General features: G+C 43.0%; 2 protein-coding genes across 3 annotated transcripts in view; one reads left to right on the forward strand and one right to left on the reverse strand.

The window, feature by feature from the left end:
• Positions 1-4,483, forward strand: part of smad4a (SMAD family member 4a) — a 4,963-nt gene extending 480 nt beyond the window's left edge. Inside the window, exons 2-11 of the mRNA XM_033988924.2 lie at positions 499-793; positions 876-1,050; positions 1,137-1,166; positions 1,253-1,456; positions 1,542-1,649; positions 1,740-1,790; positions 1,865-2,048; positions 2,131-2,299; positions 2,483-2,621; positions 2,848-4,483. Of these exons, the coding sequence (XP_033844815.1) occupies positions 554-793; positions 876-1,050; positions 1,137-1,166; positions 1,253-1,456; positions 1,542-1,649; positions 1,740-1,790; positions 1,865-2,048; positions 2,131-2,299; positions 2,483-2,621; positions 2,848-3,059 (1,512 nt within the window). The 5' untranslated portion in view covers positions 499-553 and the 3' untranslated portion in view covers positions 3,060-4,483. The remainder of the gene's footprint in view (positions 1-498; positions 794-875; positions 1,051-1,136; positions 1,167-1,252; positions 1,457-1,541; positions 1,650-1,739; positions 1,791-1,864; positions 2,049-2,130; positions 2,300-2,482; positions 2,622-2,847) is intronic.
• Positions 4,484-7,934: 3,451 nt separating this feature from the next.
• On the reverse strand, positions 7,935-19,518 carry rfx3 (regulatory factor X, 3 (influences HLA class II expression)). 2 transcript variants are annotated; one of them, XM_033988923.2, is made up of 17 exons: positions 19,406-19,518; positions 14,615-14,712; positions 13,404-13,492; positions 12,514-12,772; positions 12,172-12,246; positions 11,801-11,982; positions 11,587-11,706; positions 11,297-11,421; positions 11,091-11,209; positions 10,459-10,574; positions 9,874-10,028; positions 9,707-9,804; positions 9,439-9,588; positions 9,157-9,365; positions 8,933-9,086; positions 8,811-8,853; positions 7,935-8,726 (listed from the first exon to the last, which is right to left on the reverse strand). In XM_033988923.2, exons 2-17 carry the CDS (start codon positions 14,705-14,707, stop codon positions 8,446-8,448), a joined length of 2,268 nt encoding a protein of 755 aa, XP_033844814.1. In that variant the 5' UTR covers positions 14,708-14,712; positions 19,406-19,518; the 3' UTR covers positions 7,935-8,445. The 2 variants fall into 2 exon arrangements, with proteins under 2 accessions (XP_033844814.1, XP_055087679.1); XM_055231704.1 differs by lacking the exon at positions 19,406-19,518 and adding an exon at positions 17,530-17,632.
• Positions 19,519-20,762: the final 1,244 nt, after the last annotated feature.

Genomic DNA, 20,762 nt, shown 5'->3' on the forward strand with positions numbered 1-20,762 from the left:
CCCCAGAGGCTAGCTTTAGCATTAGACAGGCAGCTTTATTTACGGTCACACGGTGAAGTCTTTACGCACTTTTAATCTGCACAGTTTAAGAAGATGCTCCATGGGAAAAGTAAATGTAAATATAGTGAATAAATGTCACAGTTTAACGTGTGTGCGGATTATTTAAGTCTAATGTGAGGCTCGTAAACACGCTGCTTTGTTAGAGAAGCTCGGGCTCTGAGGCTTTAGGAGGAGAAACACTGTAAACCAAATATACACTTTAAAGCAGATGCTCTCAGCTGAGGAGGAAAGGTTCAACTGGTGCAAAATAATCGTTTTGTTTAAACGTTGCGACCCTCACATGTGATGATCCACCAGAATGTGTCAGATGTGCCTGAGTGACATGGCCCATGCACATTATACAATATTATCACACCGATTTTAACACAACAGAGATATGTTGACATATGTGTTTCATATGCACATGGAAAGTTAGTAATAAAACTACTTTGTCATTAGGTACACCAACAAAACATCCGACCGTCTCCCTTCAGGGTGAAACCTAAGGAGCAAGATGTCAATCACAAACACTCCCACAAGCAATGATGCTTGCTTGAGCATTGTGCACAGTCTGATGTGCCATCGGCAGGGAGGAGAGAGTGAGAGCTTTGCAAAAAGAGCTATTGAAAGTCTTGTCAAGAAGCTGAAAGAAAAGAAAGATGAGCTGGATTCACTAATCACGGCCATCACTACAAACGGTGCTCATCCCAGCAAGTGTGTTACAATCCAGCGGACTTTGGATGGACGTTTACAGGTATAGATGCTGCTGGGTATCTGTTCATTTCTTGTGACCAGATTATTTACTCTTGTGTCTGTTTCTTTTCTCTCTATTCTAGGTTGCTGGGCGTAAAGGCTTTCCACATGTAGTTTATGCCAGACTTTGGCGATGGCCTGATCTTCACAAAAATGAATTAAAACATGTGAAATATTGCCAGTATGCCTTTGACCTAAAGTGTGACAATGTATGTGTCAACCCATACCACTATGAGAGGGTGGTTTCCCCTGGCATCGGTTAGTAAAACAATGTATATTTGAAATTAAAGTGGTTCATTTATTTAATATATAGTTATAACCCCAAATGTGTGTTTTTCCTGAAGATCTGTCAGGGCTGACCCTGTCCAGTTCAGGTAAAAGCCCCTCTCTTCTTTTTAGAGACTTCTGTTGTTGATGTTTTTCCACATATGCAGTGTTAATTGTGAACATATTTCCCCAGGTCCACTTCTGGTCAAAGATGAATATGACTATGATAACCAGCAGTCTCACTCGAGCTCTGAAAGTCACCTGCAGACCATTCAGCATCCCCCCTCCAGGCCTGGTCCTCAGGAGACCTTCAGCAGCCCTGCCCTCCTGCCTCCTCCAGAGGGCAGCAGCTCAGCTTCAACTTCTGCTTTTTCTACCATCACTGCTGGACCATCAAGTGAGATACATTAACTTTATAGCAAAGCATTAGATCAACATATCAGTGGATCATATTCTGAGAAAATGTTTTATTGTATGAACAGATCCTACTCCCAACTGGAGCAGAAGCAGTAGCTTCACCCCAGCAGTGCCTCAACATCAAAACGGTCATCTCCAGCATCATCCACCTATGCCTCACACAGGCCATTATTGTAAGTGTTTGATAATTGAAGCCAACTCATTTAAGTTGGCATTTTGAAACACTGAAATGGTGAGTAACATACATCACTATATTGTTACAGGGTCTGTTACCAATGAAATCTCATTCCAGCCCCCCATCTCCAATCATCCTGGTGTGTATCAAATATATGTCTTAATTTAGTCACTATTTATCAGCAGTGAAAGTGTTAAGTTTTGTTTGTTACAGCTCCTGAGTACTGGTGCTCTATTGCGTACTTTGAGATGGATGTTCAGGTTGGTGAGACGTTTAAGGTGCCCTCCACCTGCCCCATTGTGACTGTGGATGGTTATGTGGATCCTTCTGGAGGGGATCGTTTCTGCTTGGGTCAGCTGAGCAACGTTCACAGGACTGAAAACATAGAGCGAGCCAGGTACACACTGACCTTTATCATCATGGCAGATTAACAGCAAAGCACTTTCTGTTATTGTCTTACTTTTGTTCCCTGTGTCCAGGCTCCACATTGGTAAGGGTGTGCAGCTGGAGTGCAAAGGTGAAGGAGACGTGTGGGTGCGCTGTCTGAGTGACCACGCAGTGTTTGTGCAGAGCTACTACCTGGACCGCGAGGCCGGACGTGCCCCAGGAGACGCTGTCCATAAGATCTACCCAAGTGCTTACATCAAGGTAAAGCTGTTCTTGAGTTGTTTTTAATGTTATGTGAATACTCATAGAAAACAGTGTCTTAAATGTACAATATTTTTAGAGTTAATGAAAAGGTTTGTGGCGTCTTAAGTAACTATAATGTGTCAGTAACTGTATTCATCCAGTACAAATGACAGTGACATTGATTGTCTTGTTTTCCTTCAGGTGTTTGATTTACGTCAATGCCACCGACAGATGCAGCAGCAGGCAGCCACGGCTCAGGCGGCCGCTGCAGCGCAGGCCGCTGCTGTGGCGGGGAACATTCCTGGTCCAGGGTCTGTGGGAGGCATCGCTCCAGCCATCAGTGAGTGTCACCACCTCCGCCTCTCACATGTTATACTGTCCTCAGGCTTTATTCTGTCAGGAGACGACGCTGTCTCATCACATTAAAGTGAATCCAAACCAAGTATTGTTATAATGTTGAGTTCATTAAAAAAAAAGTACTACATATAAACATTATCTGTATGTATACATTATATAAAGACGATATTGGGCAGTGCGTTAATCAGAAGGTTGTGTGTTTGTTCCAGGTTTATCAGCTGCTGCGGGCATTGGTGTGGACGACTTGCGGCGTCTGTGTATTTTGAGGATGAGTTTTGTGAAGGGCTGGGGTCCTGACTATCCCCGGCAGAGCATTAAAGAGACGCCCTGCTGGATTGAGATCCATCTGCATCGAGCTCTGCAGCTCCTGGATGAGGTTCTTCACACCATGCCCATAGCCGACCCCCAGCCTCTAGACTGAGCTGAGGACACAGACTGTACATACTCAACAAAAGCAATTATGGACTTAAATCACTCCACCTTAGGTTCAGTCTGGACTGAGGAGGACTGCAAACACAGCCATTCCCAGCTTAGTGAGTTGTGTCGGCAAGGACCTTTGACTCTGCACTATACCTCAAATGCACTAGAAACATCCCTTGTGCTTAGTCCATGACTTCCAAACAGCTGGAGGAATAAACAGCACACGTCAAACTGGAGGAATTACTGCACAGCGGAGACATAGAGGATGTGCATTCAACAACCACTAGTCCCTCTCAAACGGTCTGTCCCTGGAACAAATTTGGCAAAAAAAACGTAGGTATTCCAAGTATCTGATAAGGCCAAAGTGCTTCTCCAGTGTCTGTGCAGTTGTCGTAGTCACTGCTGGTCCAGTCCTCCTCTGGTTGCTCTTCAGACCCAGTTGGTTTCATGAAGTGGAGTGACTCCTTCCTTGACTCTTCAGAACATTTTAAAGTCATTCATTGCCCTCGTCCTTGTACATTGTAACCTTTATTCATATTTTTGCTGACCGTTTTCGTTTACGTTTGTTTGGTTTCTCCCTTCCCCTTTTAAGAGTTTTAAAGTTTGCTAAAACATTGCCCGAGCCCTTTTAGCAGCACATCTTTTAAACGATTAAAACAACTAATGTTTTACACAACCCTTTTCTTTATAAATGTAACTGAATATTTTGAAATCATGGATGTTATCTCACAGAAAGGAAACTATTATTTGTACAAAACCTTTTTATTAGAACTCCAGTGTCCAGATTAGCACTTTACTGTTTTACAAGTTCTGTCTCGTTGCATAGTTTTGCTTGTGGTTACTAACTGTTCCATATAGTTTTAGCATAGTTCATTTTTATCGCTCATTGTCCAGATTAAAGTGTGGTTTAAAGGGATTTTTTATGGATTTTTTTGCATTGTTGAACACTTCCATCTAGCGTAGTCTAATGATTTCCTTCAGACTCTACAGCACCACACCTCTTAGTGATTGGTCTGTATGTGACACTTAAACATGAGAAACCTAAAACGATTACTTTTGAGTAAGATAACATTATGAATGAAAAAGCGAGGAAATAACTGTGAGGAAGTGTAAGCCATACTGAAGCCAAATACCTAAAAGGTGAAAGGTCATCCAGCTACATGTCAGTATTATGTTGCTTGCAATGAATTTTGGTTCCATCTTCTTGCAGCTCTGTGTTGCAGTATTTTATACGTTTTGCTACCTTTACAGTGATAAACCATTAAAAAAAAAAAAGAAAAAAAGTTGTAAATCTTTCAGGAAATGCAAGTTCATGCTCATAATATTTACAGATATGTCATGCATACTGAAGTTTGAATTATGTTGGTGTTTATATGTATGAATATGGTTGAATAAAATGTAATGGGCTAACACTAGTGCTTTATATGCAGAAGTTCTGTCTTTGAGTCCCCTTCAGTCTTTAAACATTTGGCCTTTACATCCAGAAATAATTGGTTTTGTTTTAGTTCCTTCACTAATCTTCATTTATAAGTTTTTAAATCATGAGATATTTGACCTTTACCCTCCACAACATCTGAAAATAAGCGTAATGTGACATGTCACAAACTGTAAACATCGTGCTTTCAAAATGCAAACATGAAACTTGATTTTGAACAAGATAACGTTTATTACTGCAAAGACAAGTCACAAATCTTATGAAAACAACACTAGAAGCTAGCCTGAGCTGAGATCTGAAATATTCAGAGAAAAAACAAACTACATGTGTCTGTAATAGTTTCTACAATTAGCAATACGACACACTAAACTTTTTTTATAAATATAAAAGTCCCCCAGTCATCCTTGATTTTTTAAAATGTGAACTACACAATACAAATCACCCTACAGGCATTGGTTTGTTTGCCAGTTGAAGAAACTACATAATATGAAGAAAACAACACAAAAATAAAACACATAAAATCTGTATATATAATATCAGATATACATAATCAAGGAAAAAGGCCAGAAAAGAAAACACAAAGCACTTAAGTTAGAAAGAAACGTTCACAAATCATAATTAAGACACAAATAAATATATTTTGATATTTACATATTTTGTCTTGGGCAAATCAAAATCAAAACCTTCCCCAAATGCCACTGCCAAATGCTTGTGCTTGCATTAGTGCGTGCTACAGCTGGCCACAACTCACGAGTCACTGTCAAATGGCACTTGAAAACATCCACAGAGAAATATCAAAACAGCTCACAGCATTCAGGAAATTCAGTTTGACAAAAGGAACAAGGTCAAATCTTAAGAGCGCTTTTCACTTACATTAACCGTCCTATACAATAAAAAGCTGTCTGCAGGTTAAGGACCGAGTGTAAACTAGTTTGCATGTGTCATTTTCAGTGAATAATTATAATCCAGTGTTCACAGCCCTGGGTTCCTTCCCCATGGTCCACCACTACCCGACAGTCACCCAGGCCATCTGCTCCGGCCTGGCGAAAGTGAAAGGCACCAGAGTCTGCTGAGGGTCAGTGAGGCTGCCGTGTCCAGAGTACGAGACATTTACGACGCTTTTCAATGACGGCGTCTGCCATTTATACAGAACGAAGCACATGACAGTCGAGAACAGGTTCATTTTCAAACAGCCTATACAAAAACAATCTTGGATCATAAAATACAAATGTGTTGGCAGCAACGGGATCAGTAAACCAGGTAGACTCTATTAAGCAGAAATCACTGTCTGGCATGTGCAGTCTTCAAATAATAAGAAAATATATCAAAAAACTAGCAGCACATGATTTACGTGCAAGACAAGAAAGCACTTATGTTCCTAAAGCGAACAGTTAGGGTTTAAAATCAAATTTACAAACCACCTCAGGCACAAAAATAATACAAAGTTGCATCTACACAGTATTTATAGCAAAGCGTTTATAAGAAAAAACTGTTGCACAACGAATCTGAAGCCTGTTGTGAGAAGGTCGCTCAAAAGTTGCATTCACAAACCACTGGGTTCAAAGAAAATCCACTCTGTAACAGCAATAATAACCGATGGATGGGACAAAACTTATCAGAAATGAGCACATCATCCATATTTGATTAGAAATCAAATGTTTTAAGTGTACGTGCACACTTTTTCAGAGTAACTAATCCAGGTATTTCAAGCTATCAGGATCATGGTAAGGCTACAGAAACATTATGTGTACCACTCGTTTCTAGGGGATGCAGTGCAGCTTTGGGAGTCCCAAACTTCAGTTGGCCAATTCCCTTATTATACATAAAATAAAAGAACAAAAATAAACGTAGTATTTGCACTTCTCTCCCTTTCAATGCAACGACACAGGGACAAAACCCAGCGCTAAATCCAAAAAGTCCTAGATTTGTCAGTTCAGCAAAACAGTATCAACATTCCACGTCACAAAAATACATCACGATCTCTCACCCCGCCCTGTGCGGCGGACCGGCCGCCGCGGTCCGTCCACCGCGGCGGACGGTCCACCACGGTCCACCGCGGCAGACCACAGAATAAATATCCATAAATAAATATTCAGAAAAAATGAAGTGTTGGAACTTTTTAAAAACAAAAAGAAAAAAAAAACCTAAACATTAGTAGAAAGAGTTCCTATTTAGAGGATTAATCTCACATTTGTCCACCACGTACAGCAGAAGGCTATAAGTTCAAGTATAGATGAAACCAGTGAAGGAGCAGTTAGTTCCCATGCTTTTTCTCACAGTCACAGAGTTAAAGAGTTAATTACACAGAAGCTACAGAAAGAAACAGAAACTCAAAGTCCACATAAAAAGAAACAAATATTTGCAATGGTCATTTCTTATACTTTACATGTATATATATATATTTATATATAAGCTTCCATATATCTCTTAATTAATATCAGAAAATATCTATGTTTTGATCCAGCTTACAAAGATCATCCAACAGAAACGCTGACGTTTGTGAAGGGATAAAAGTCAAATGAAAACGTCAAAGGTGTAAAAAAAAGCCATGATGTGCATGAAGAGTGTTCTGCACGTGTCTGATGTGCACTAAGAGTGTTCTGCACGTGTCTGATGTGCACTAAGAGTGTTCTGCACACTATGGAGAGTGTTCTGCACGTGTCAAAGGGCTGATGTGCACTAAAGTGAGTGTTCTGCACACTATGGAGAGTGTTCTGCACGTGTCAAAGGGCTGATGTGCACTAAAGTGAGTGTTCTGCACACTATGGAGAGTGTTCTGCACGCGTCAAAGGGCTGGCACCACTGGTCTGAGGTAGGGCGACTGATGAATGTGTTCAAACACACAGTACAGTCAACAAATGCACACACGCACTTACACCCTTAACAAAAGACAAATGCAACAACAGGCCTCAAGAGGGCAGAGTGGGGGCAGGAACAAGGCTAAAAACAGGATTCAGAATCAGATATGTTGAAGCTGGTCAAGAGGAGAGAGCCCATACCTCGGTCTCAACACTAATGAGCCAGCCCAAATCCAGCCACAAGTCACCAGAAAGTCAAACGTGAGGCTGGGACAGAAAGGCAGTGGACTCTGCACCAGACAGACAGCTGCATTTTAGGATAAGGCACTATGATAAAGCCGAGGTACATGTAATCCCTGACATTCGTTTTGCTCTGCAACATGGCACTATGGGACAGGAAACAGCTCTCCTTCCTGGATGGGTTTTTGGTCCTTAAAAAACTTCACAAGTAACAGAAACATGCCCAGTACACACTACAGAGCATTGAAAAAAACAAAAGGCAAGCGTTATGCACCAAGTGCATAAAAAAGCTAGCATAGAAAAAGTCTGTCCAATCCCACTCCTATGTACACTTAAAAAAGCAGCACACACTGAGGCTCTTACTCTCGCTAAAAGCTATCGACGACAACCAATCAAACGGCCCCTTCAGTATTTTTTACCCACCCAGTTCTTAAATTTGTTTGTTGGCTACATGCAATACTCATGTTATTCAGCCAACAGTTGCATGTTGGTATGCTCGTTATGAAAGCTTCCAAAATGAAAATGGACTGCAAAAAAGGACAGTAATAGCACCATGATTTGGGGTAATACCAATCTCAAATACAGAAAAAGCAGATGAAACGTGACTGAGTGAATGACTTTACTTCCCTGGGACCAGTGACATGGATTTGAGCTCAGAATTTAGGGGTGAAACTTTTCTTTTCCTCCAAGTCCTTCCCAAGGGCTGACACACTATCAGAGCACAGGACTGAGAGACAACACCACATCCAGAGACAGTTGGACATGGACAATGCGGCGGTCAGCAGTCCTCACGAGACTAGGCTGACCTGAAACAGTGTTCCCCCACAAGAGCAGACAGACCGAGCATGAAGACACACAAACACAGATACAGAAGAGATATGTGATTAGTGAGAGCATAAAGGGTCGGCCCCTGTTCAAACGGAAGCGTAGGTGTTGCCCGTGGCGCTGCAGTGGCGGATGGTGGGTGTCGCAGATGACGGGGTTAGGATGTGTTCGCTGTGGTCAGGGGGAGGCTGGGGCAGCGAGTGCAGGACGCCGGGCTGGACCACCCCCACCACAGGGTGAGAGCCGTCCTCCAGGGCTCCCACCTGGATCACCTGGATCACCTCGTGCTCAGACCTCTCCCGCTTTGCTAAAGGTTCCCCACAAGTGTCTGTGTCGTCCTCCAAGTCACTGTCCATCCCACTCGTCTCATCTGGTCAAGAGGAAAAACAGAGTTGAAAAACTATAAAATGAGGGAATTCATAAATAAAATATATTATATCCCAGGGCCACTGACCTTTGTCAATGTTTGTCAGTGTTAAACTATTCAGACTGTCAAACTGAAAACAAACAAACACAGTTCGGTCAGTGGACAGCAGTCGGACTCTGACAAAGATGTTTTAAATAACATGATCATACTTCGCCCATGACACCTATCGGCGTCTCCCCTGTGGCCTGGGCCACACGGTGCTCCACCAGGTAGAACATGTACTCATCATAGAGCAGACGGATCAGGTGGAAAGAGCCAAAGCTGGCAGCACTGCGCAGGGTCAGGTCCCTGATTACCATAGAACTGAGGGGAAAAAACACATTTAGAACTGATATAACCAGGACACACATGTGTAAGAAACACAAGGACAGACCTGTAGAAAGACCACTTCAGTAAAAACTGTCGGGCAGCTCTGGGGAAGCTGGGCCGATGCTCAAAGGGCTTGAGCACTTGAGTGACCACGTTGTCCAGCCAGGCAGCCCACTGCTCCAGAGAGCTCTGCTGCTGCAGCGTGGCTTTGAAGTCCTGCTCCAAGTGCTGCACCACTCCCTCCTCACACTGGCAAACCCACGAGGCCTGCTCCTGTGCACCACAAAGACACACGAGCTGATGTGAAAAACACAAGGCACCGGGGCCAGGGGTCATGTGGACTGACCTGCACATTGGCAAAATCCACTCGGTTAAGATCACTCAGCATCTGGTTGATTTGGGAGGTGTTCTGCAGAACGGCACGTGCTGCCTGAGCCAGATGGTTAAGAGATGTATATCTGCGCAAAGTTTGTGCAAAGGCACTAACAGCGGCAATCTAGAGAAACATACAAAGGTCTTTTATACACAAAAACGTACTAGAACATTCCAGTTGCACCATTATAAAGCTCAGAGCTGATCTTTTGTGAAATGCTGAATTATAAACGGCTCATTACCTTGGTCTGTATCATTCTCTGTGGAATGGCGTTCATGGCATTGGTCAGCCAACCTTCCAGGCTTTTGGCAAAGTTACGAATGGCTTGAGTCAAGGCACCTGAAAGTGAGTCATAAAAACAGTTCATTATCAAACGCGTGAAAAAGTTAAATTAACGTGGGCTCTTACTGGGAATTGGTCTCAGGACATCAGGAATGAGAATCTCAACGAGGGCCTGGTACATGAGATGGTCACACGTGCTCATCCACTTTAGGACAGAGTCATGTCGACACAGAACGATCAGCTGTGAACGCGGGAGTCGCCCCTCAATCTCACTTATGCTGCTGCAAACATTTTATTGTCAACGGATTAATCACAGGCAGCGTTTATCCACGGTCAGCAGCACACACTACGGTTTACACGGTTTAAAAGCACAAAGCTGCAAAATTAACCAATTCTAAACTAGAATGCCAAGAAAATAGGAACAGTGGGCAAACATTTATTATTTAAAAAGGAGTTCAGAGCTTTAAGTCAGTTTGAATCATCACCTCTGCTCACTTTGTCTTAGTATAACAGAGGGAGAAACAGGACTGAAACGTTTGTCAGAGCGAGTCCAGCACATGGCTCATATTGGATCATGTTGGATGAAATGGGCTTAATAGTTCTTATCTATTAACTGTCCACTGTATGCAAAGACGATATCATAAAGACTTTACGAATACAGATAATAACTGATCTAAACTTCACACACAGTCCATAGAAATCCATCAGTACCTGTTTTCTGTTACTGTGGCGCCCTCTGCTGAGTCAGGAGGAGTATAACGCCAAAATGTCTGCCACAGCTTCTCAATGAGGCTGAACTGGAGGTTAACGACCACGTCCAGGATGGCCTGAAATGTTTGACAATCACATTCAATGTTTACAGTTTTATGCAGAGCAGCAGTGACAAAGATATTAGGTTTTGGAACTATAATTAGATGATGAAAAAAACACATCTCAAATGTCAGTACATTATTAATCTGTCACTATAAACATGTGTAACCTTTCAGAGTTTAAGTTTCTAAATCCAGCCTCGAACTAAGAGCTTCTAATGTCTGAAACAAAACACTACATTTGTACTAAAAATCTAGACATTACTTCACTGAAATGAGAAAATCCTCCTTTTCCTGAACCACACTCGGCACACTCGGCACACTCGGCACACTCGGCACACTCGGCACACTCGGCACACTCGGCACACTCGGCACACTCGGCACACTCGGCACACTCTCTGTTCCTGACTGTACCTCGCAGTGCTCTCTGTAAAGTGACTGTACCTCGCAGTGCTCTCTGTAAAGTGACTGTACCTCGCAGTGCTCTCTGTAAAGTGACTGTACCTCGCAGTGCTCTCTGTAAAGTGACTGTACCTCGCAGTGCTCTCTGTAAAGTGACTGTAGCGCCTTCACATCCTCTTGACTGATATTTTCAGGAGTCAGGCTCTGTCCAAGATTCAGCTCGATAAAATCAGGTAGTGCTCGAGATGCATCTATGAAGGATTTTAATAAAAAGGAATATGAGGAATAAATACACACTAATGTCACAATATGCATTTAATTAAAGTGTAAATACAGACCTAAAAACTGCTGGTGGTGCTGGCTCTGTGCAATAACCGTCTGCTCCGCCACCCCAGGCTGGTGCTGACCTCCTCCTGAATAACTGTCTCCAGAACTGGTGTCAAACTTCTGCACTGGCTTGAATCTGAAATCAAACAAGTCCATCAGTATTAAAGGACTCGATACAGGAGTATTAAAGGACTCGATACAGGAGTATTTAATGGGACTCGATACAGGAGTATTAAAGGACTCGATACAGGAGTATTTAATAGGGCTTGATATAAGAGTACTTGATCTTAAACGTGAGTACCGTTGCTTCTGCTGGACAGGCTGCTGTCTCAGAGCCATGTACTGCATGTCTTCTTGAAGTCTGTTGAGTGGAGAATCAGGCTTCACACGTATACCATAGTAATGGTATTTGGAGTTCCCTCTGTCAGAGCAAAATGTGTTTAAGCTAAAAACATCCAAACTCATACATCAGCATAAACCATCACATGATGTTAATAAAAGAACAATGAGCCAACCTGGTCCCCAGGCGCCTGGTCCTTAGTCCCATGAAGATTGAACGGATGAGTTTGCCAAAAGAGGCTGCATTGACGGGGTCCAGTTTCTGCTCCTGGCAGTGGCGTAAATAGTGATTGTAGAGTGTGGAACGTGGTAAACTGACGCCCTCAGCCGTCTCATAATTGTCCAGAAGCCACTGAAGCTGCGAGAGAACACAGAGTCACTCACAAGGGCAAGTGCAAGAGGCTAATGCTAATGCTAATGATAAAGCATCGTGCTACTAGGAAATTCTAATAACCAGCAACAAAAAGCTATTTTAAATGGAAGAGAGTAGACAGCCGACGGCAGAGGAGGCCAGGTGAAAGCCAAAGTCACAAAGGCTCGCACTTACATGGCTGTTCAGCAGCGAACTTCTCTGACTGGATAAACCCTCCGATTTTTGGAGCGTCTCAATCGCCATTTCAATCTGATAAACCACGAAAAAGCACAAAAACATAAAAAATAAAATAAAAAAGTGTCAAAGACCAATTCTACGCACCCAGCAAAGACACCCAAAGCAAGCACCGCCACATGCAGCGTGTAGAGTGAACGTGTAAGGGCCGTACGGGGGTGGACAGTATAAACCATTAAACATGTTAGCTTACATACGGGGGGGGGGGCTGAGACTCTGACATGGACGAAGGACACGGCCCAAAGGCCAGAAACATAAGGCAGAGTTGTGCTGCAGACTCACAGTGGCTGGAGAAGCTCGTGCAGCTTGGGTCGCAGTGTGGGGTCCAGCGTTGTCCATGAGGTAGCCCCCAGACGTACTGCTGATTACCTGAGCCCCGGTCAGGCCTATGCTCATGCCCCCACTGCCTCCTCCTCCATTGTTGGTCAGGCCATGAGATGTGACCACTGTGGACACTTGTGGTGAACTCCCCTGGGTGTCGAAATAGCTCCCTCCACTGTTCTGGCTGTACAGCTGCGTCTCTGAGTATGTGTAAGATCTTCTGTTTAAAAGAGATTCAGTGAGTTAAAATACTGTGAATATTCAGTATTTATTCAACTTAATGGACAAGTACAGAACAGAGACGAGTACAAAGCTGTGAAAATGTGATTTCAATTGTTATTTAGTCTTTATGGGCAGAACAAGGTGGCGTTAAAAGGGGGAGTGGTCGCAATTATCAAAGAATGGAATCATTTGAGTAACACAATTTCCTCTGTAAACTACAAAAATGACAAGTACAATCACAGTTGTATATTTTTCATTTGTATTGCACATTTTAGTCCACACACACAGAGCTGTGTGTGATTATTCTGCTGATGTGTTACTTACTCTGTGGCTACACTACATGAATCACATCACTGTTACACTAAGTGTGTGCTCAGCTCTGCAAACAGCTCGAGCCCGTTGTCCACGTGACCCCGTCCCCGTGTCACTTTGCTCCTTTCAGTTAACCCCACTCTGACGTCTGTGACTCTACTTCAGGTCATTTTCAGGTGACCTTCACAAACACACAACTGTACAAAATACAAGCGGCAGTACACTCCCACGTGCGACATGTGCGAGTGACATGAATGAGAGCGGAGACACTTGAGAGGACAGACTTTGAGACGCAGCGTCAGGGAGGACACACTCACATGTTGCCGTTGGTGTAAACTCCACTGTTCTCCTCCACATACTGCACCTGTGCTGGGTAAACATGCTGGACCTGTGGAACAGTCTGGGCCTGGGAACACACAGGAACACACATCAACATAACAACACAACAACAACACACAGGAACACACAACAACACAACAACAACACACAGGAACACACAACAACACAACAACAACACAACAACAACACACAGGAACACACAGGAACACACATCAGCACACAACAACACACAACAACACACAACAACACACAGGAACACACAGGAACAACAACACACAGGAACACACATCAACGCACAAGAACACACAACAACACACAACAACACACAGGAACACACAGGAACACACATCAGCACACAACAACACACAACAACACACAGGAACACACAGGAACACAGGAACAACACACATCAACACACAGGAACACAGGAACAACACACATCAACACACAGGAACACACATCAACACAACAACACAACAACAACACACAACAACACACAACAACACAACAACAACACACAGGAACACACAGGAACACACATCAGCACACAACAACACACAACAACACACAGGAACACACAGGAACAACAACACACAGGAACACACATCAACACAACAACACAACAACAACACACAGGAACACACAACAACACAACAACAACACACAGGAACACACATCAACACACAGGAACACACATCAGCACACAACAACACACATCAGCACACAACAACACACATCAACACACAACAACGCACAGGAACACACATCAACGCACAACAACACACAACAACACACAACAACACACAGGAACACACAGGAACACACATCAACACACAACAACACACATCAACACACAACAACACACAGGAACACACATCAACACACAACAACACACAACAACACACAACAACACACAAGAAATGATCAGTCTGAATGAAACCAGCAGTGTGTGTCTGCGGCACTCACAGACACACACGCACACACACCCCCACACACCCACAGACATACATACACACAGACACAGACACGCATGCACACACACACACAGACACACCCCTACATACATACATACATACAGACACACCCCCACACACACACCCTCACACACACCCCCACTCACCCCCTCACACACACTCACACTCACCCCCTCACACCCCCTCACACACACACACACACACACACTCTGTACCTGTTGCTGGGAGGAGCCTGCAGGCTGGACAGGCACAGTGGTCTGAAGGGGGACAGTGGAGGTGGAGTCAGCGCCCGCTTCAGGGGTCTGCATGGCGCCTAAAGACACACACACACACACACAGTAGAGAATAACACACACACAACATTTACTTCATGTCAAACACAGACAAAAGAAACAAACAGCACCAGGAGGAAGTGACTTAAACACACACCGACTCCACTACATGTGTTTGTGTTGGATCATCCTCTCTCGTCTTAAATCGATGTTTTAAAGTGTTGTGTAACGTTTAACTCTGTTCCTTTCTTATGGCGCTCTATGTACCGAGCGCCTCATGCATCACTGCCACATGGTCCTGTCTCCAGGTTCACCGCCATAAAAACAAGTTAATTTTTAACAAACTCCAAATAAATGCAGCTTCCTGTTGTAGCACAGTTTCCGCTTTCACTGGTGAAAAAGATCCAAAGATTTGGACAATAAGAACATAACAGATACAGTGGATATTTACATTGAGTTTTAGTTAAAGGCCTGACTGTATTTGTACTTTAAACATGTTGTGATGTTTCCTGATGTGGATCTGGAGTAATCGTGTGGAGCTCAATGTGACAGGTCAGACTACGACTTTACTAAAACTCACTTAACATCATTATATTTAAGATTTTAAAGTTTATTTCCTCAGTTTGATTTTTAGGTTTCAAATTTTACTTCCTGATTGGAAATGATGACATCACACTCGGGAATCCCATAACTGTTACCTAGCAACCACGAAGTACACTGGATCAAAACTCCAACGTCACAGACATCATTATTATTATTATTATTATTATTATTATTATTATTAGACAAATAAAATGAAAAGAAAACACCTTTATATTGTTCAAATAGTTTAAAGAAATGGACAGAATTCTGGCCTGTGACGATGGGACTGAACTTCCTTCATTTTCAACATATTATTCAACTTTTCTTCACAAACAGCTCAAGACAATTTATATTTACAACCAGCGCAATCCCACAAGTGACGGCAAAATCTGAGACAGATAAAAACCTGTCGTACACACTTTCAAACTCTTGGTCAGCTGGTCAACACACGTACACACACACCCTCACACACACACACACACACCCCCCCCACACACACACACACACCCCTCACCATTCAGGCTCTTGATCCGCTGGTCAACACAGTGGTAAAGTGTTTTTAGCCTCATTTAAAATGCTTCACCACATCAGTGTGAAAACAAGTACAGATTTTAGTTGTTTCCCTGATTAGTCGACTATTAATCAAATGATTCTGTGTTTTTAAATTATAAGCACGTCTAAAAGAGCCTAAATACACTTATTACACCTGACAAAATCAGGACAAAATGACACAATGTGTTTTGTGACCAAAGTTCTCAGGCTCAGGTCATAGTCCGGGATCTGCAGGCGACAATTAGCAATAAGTAAGTATTAATTATTGATTATCTTAATTAGTCAGGATTAATCCAAAAAGTCACAGCCGCCGATCGATCAAATCAATACAGCAGCTTCAGTGTTTCCTTTAAGTTTACTCACAGAGAGGCTGTACACGCGTGTGCGACGTGTGTGATCACATGTGCACGTGCTGCAGGAGAAAAACATAAATCTATAGTCATAAGTACTGGGAATATTATTTTAGTGTCATTTAAAAATCTCACAGTTGGTTAATAAAACAGGACTTATATCTGTGCAGCTCTGACTGAGGCCTGAGCCAACAGTGTGATTTTATATTCAGGACTCATCATCCACTGGTTTACAATCTAGAACAGTAAAGTCCAAACAGGCACCACCACCAGCACCACCACCAGCACCACCACCAGCACCACCACCACCACCACACTGACACTGGAGCAAACAGCACCTCCACCTCTGCTTTACCCCACCACCATGAGCCTGATGCACAACTCTTCATTTGTGAAACACATCGTGCTAACAGCTTTAAACTGTTAGGTTTGGTTTGCATTTTCTTTACTTACAAAATGCCAAGGATTCATTTGTATTTTATTTATTATCATCTTCTACAAACTGTGGGAGAACTTGGGCTCGGGCTGGGACACTTTCTGGAGAGGATGACCAAAAGTCCAGACTGGATTTCTGTGAATACCGTCGTTTCTTATGGAGTAAAAGGGACTTGGTGAAGACTCATTCTGACGACAGGTGATTAGCACAACATGTTTTGATTGACAGGGGCGGGATAAGAGTAAGACAAACACTGAGCTTCACGTACGCATGAACACGGCTGCATTTTTAAATATTTCCCATCGTTTTAAGACATAAAAGAATGACCACGGGGGCCTAAACGAGTTAAAATAAGATAAAACCATGAAACACCAAACTCAAGCAAACCGTGTCTTTGTGAGTTAATAATAGAGTGGATAACACCCATCGCTTCCCCCGGCAGCCCTCTCCTGCCACTGCACTTTCCATAAACAAGCCTCTCTTGGTTAATTAAGACCGCTCTCCAAACTACTTCCAGGCTCTCCAAGGACTACCTGCCCCTTTCCCTCATTCTTGTGCCACTGACTGTTTTGCCTCATGTTACGGTTAATACAAATTTTTAGAAGATTTTATCACGTCGTGTTACGTTTTCATTGAGGCGAGTTAAATAATGTGTTGTTAATTTTGTTCTTCTTTACACTGTATGTCAATATTATCACTTCACCCTAAAAAGTACGTATCATTACTGTAAAAAAAACTATATATTTCACACAATTTGTAACTGTAAAACAAACTTAAACCCGTCTAAAATGATAGAAACTTGTAAAAGGCCCATATAGATATTTTTTAAATGTATGGAGCAAACTAAGAAAGTCCACCTATGTACAAAAGGAGTCCCTGCATCACCCCAACCCCCTCCACACACACACATATACACACACACACACCTCCTGCCTCACCATTCAGGCTCTCCCCTGTGGCCCACTTAAACGCTGTGCTCCACTGAGCAAGTGCGAGCCCTACAAAAGACATAGAGGAACAAAAGCCACCAAGGAGGACAACATTTTGGCCAGGATTTTAGATCAGATTTAGTTCAGATAAAAAGATTATGAATATGACACAAAATAATACTTTTGTGTGTAATTATTAAATGGAGTCTGAGATGCTGAACAGTAAAGGTGAAAAGTGAGAGTGTCCTGTACATCTGTGAGGGCAATGATCAACACTGTTCAAAACGTCACAACAATTTTACAATGACACATTTTAAAAGTCCAAATATTATCCACGTGGTCTTCAGAACTCCAAAAATCACATTTTAAAAACTGTCAGACTGAGGCCAAGAACAGACCCAACATGCTGTATTTTGCTAAACCATGAAAATGGATGACTGAATAATTGAATTAATCAGCCCCTCTTTAAGTGATTGGAAATGCAACAGGATCCAGGCAGCAGGTGGCATGGTACTATTTCTGCTCTAGCGGACTACAGGTAAGTGGTAACATGAGCTGATAACTAGCAGTTCCCAACATCCTGCATTGTGTGTGGGTTAAAATGTGCACAATTTGGGAGGGTGCCAGCAGCATATGACATTTTGAGGCAATGCAGTTTCATATGATAATAATCTACAAAAGCCCAAAGAATAATTAGAGTGGCATGAAAAAAATACAGTGAGTTTACATCAATCTGAACTTCAACTATAACAAGCTAAAATAATGTGGACGACACCTGTGCCTCCTGTTAACTTGTGTTACACAAATCACAGGCTGTAGTCATTAAGCAAATCTAGAAATGTGATGCAAGATTGTGAAATTAAAAATTCAAGCTTCTAGACACAAGACAAAGCCATGCCAGAGGTAAAGTCTGTGTGATTATTTATTATGAGATGGTTTGAACTAAACAGATGCACTGACCACAGGCGTCAGACAGTTTAAGTTACATTCTATTTCTAACAATTGCAGTGACATTGCTGCAAAAATCTCAACACTTTAAATTGATTTTTATTTTCAGGAACAACTGGACAAATGTTTAAGAGCCACTAAACCTTCCTCCAAACTCCAGGTCTGCAGTAATAATAATGGGACAGGTGATAATAGTCCATTAATACAGCATTTATAGACATCACCTGGACTTTTCCTCTTGTCTCTAACTTTGGATGCTCTGATGTGTCTCATGAGTCTGATCTCACAGGAAAAAGCAGCTGAAATGTGTCTCCTCTAAGACAAAAGGGAAAGTAAAGGCAGAGCTATTGTCAGGAGCAGATACTGTACGAGGAGCTAACACACGCACGGCTTTAAATCTTTACTCTGCAGATACAAACACAATGCACAGATTTAAACACTCACTTCATGACTTAAATTATCACTTTAATGCGGCTGAAAAGACTCGTGTTTGCTCATTGTGGAAGCGACGCTGCAACGAGCAACAACCGAGCAACAACAGACACAGACACCTGCTCCAGCTGAGCGGCTAGCATCCTCTGCTAGCATCACCAGCTAGCATCATCTACTAGCATCCTGAGCTAGCACAGCAACAAAAACTGACACGGGGACAAACTGCACAGCGATTAAACCCTGGAAACGCACGAAAGCGCAGAGATTCGTGTCAGTTTGAACATTTAAAGCCCAAAGAGACGCACAGATGAGAGTTTATCCACAGCAGCGTTAGCATTGAAGCTAACACGTTACAAAGAAACAGCGGCGCTAGCTTCATTAACAGCCTCACACACACAGAGCAGCAGAAACGTGAGCAAACGCACAAAAAACGAGCTGATAAAAGCCTCCAGCGTCAAGCAAACGTGTGGATTTTGTTGCTTTAAAGTGTAAGAATCGCTCAAACCTGCAGTGGACGGGTGGATGAGGATGAGGATGTGGAGGAGGAGGTGGTGTAATGATGGAGAGAGGCTGTTGTTGGTGGGTTACAGTCGCCTGGACTACGGGGACTATGGCGCTGCTCACTGGGCAACTGTTGCTATAAAACTCACCGGGTGGAGGAGTGGAGGAGTGGAGGGGCGGGGAGGTGGAGCAGGGGCGGTGCAGGAGGCGCAGGGGCGGGTGGAGCTGCAGGGGGGGAGGTGGAGCAGGAGCGTGCAGGAGGTGGAGCAGGGCGGTGCATCCTCCTCCTGCAGGTGGGAGGACAGTGTTTTACTCCACATCAGGGGAAAAAAACAAAAAAAAAACAACTCCTTTTCAAAACTATTTTTAAAAAAAGCAGATTTATATTTATCCTTCACTCACAGGAGAAGTCAGTGTGTCTCATCAAATTGACCTTTTTATGTTTCACTCATGGATATAACAAGAAAGAGGAGTTAAAGAAGCTATTTTTGTTAAGAAAGACCGTCCTTCCTCCTTAGACATCATCCATCTTCAGACCCAAAGCGAACAAAGCAAACAAAGAGAACAATAGAGTGAGCCAGTAGGGCCATTAAAGGTTCGATGGAAGTAGTTAAGGCTGAAATTGTAAACAAAAGCGGTTTCCTTTGGCTTTTACTCTAGATCAGACCTGGACGAGTGAGGGACACAGAGACATGGATGGAAAGGCTAATATTAGTTGTTTTTTTTTTAGAGCTGCTCAGTCTCGGGACTCCCAGGGTTCGGAGCATCTTTTACGAGGCTCGACATGTCCTAAATGTAGCCTATCCTCTGATAAAAGACCTATTAGGCCTATTGACTCTTTATGGGGTTGGGGTTCGAGAGATAAAACACTAACATAAGCAATAAAGTGTCTTTAGTGTTGATGGGGTTTCATCTGGTCTGTGTCCAGCATCACTGTCCCCGACAGTAACAGAAGGATGTTCCCACGTCCCCAGAACCACAGAAGAAGAAGACACCCATTGACTTGACAATTAGGATCCTGATAAACAAACAAAGAACAGGGTCCTCCATGGTCCCCTGAGGTTCTTATTGGGCCCCGGTGGCAGCTGCTAATCAATGACTCTGGGCCCCTGGAGCTCCCTGTTCCTCTGCAGAGGATGATGGAGCACCCAAATGTCTCCAGCTACTCACTGACTGCAGTGTCCAAAAGGCAGAGTTTCAGTTTCTTCTGACTTCATGCAGAATTAACGTCCAAAAGCTTCAGAGCTGAGCTTTAGTGTGACTTATTGACCTCAGGTTACAGTCATTACCCTAACCCTGCAGCTCGATTCCTTTAAATGAAACAAAAGGCTGTGCATTTGACTCAGTTTAGCTGGAATTCC

This window comes from Periophthalmus magnuspinnatus, chromosome 23 (assembly GCF_009829125.3).
Source record: "Periophthalmus magnuspinnatus isolate fPerMag1 chromosome 23, fPerMag1.2.pri, whole genome shotgun sequence".
Lineage (NCBI taxonomy): Eukaryota > Metazoa > Chordata > Actinopteri > Gobiiformes > Gobiidae > Periophthalmus > Periophthalmus magnuspinnatus.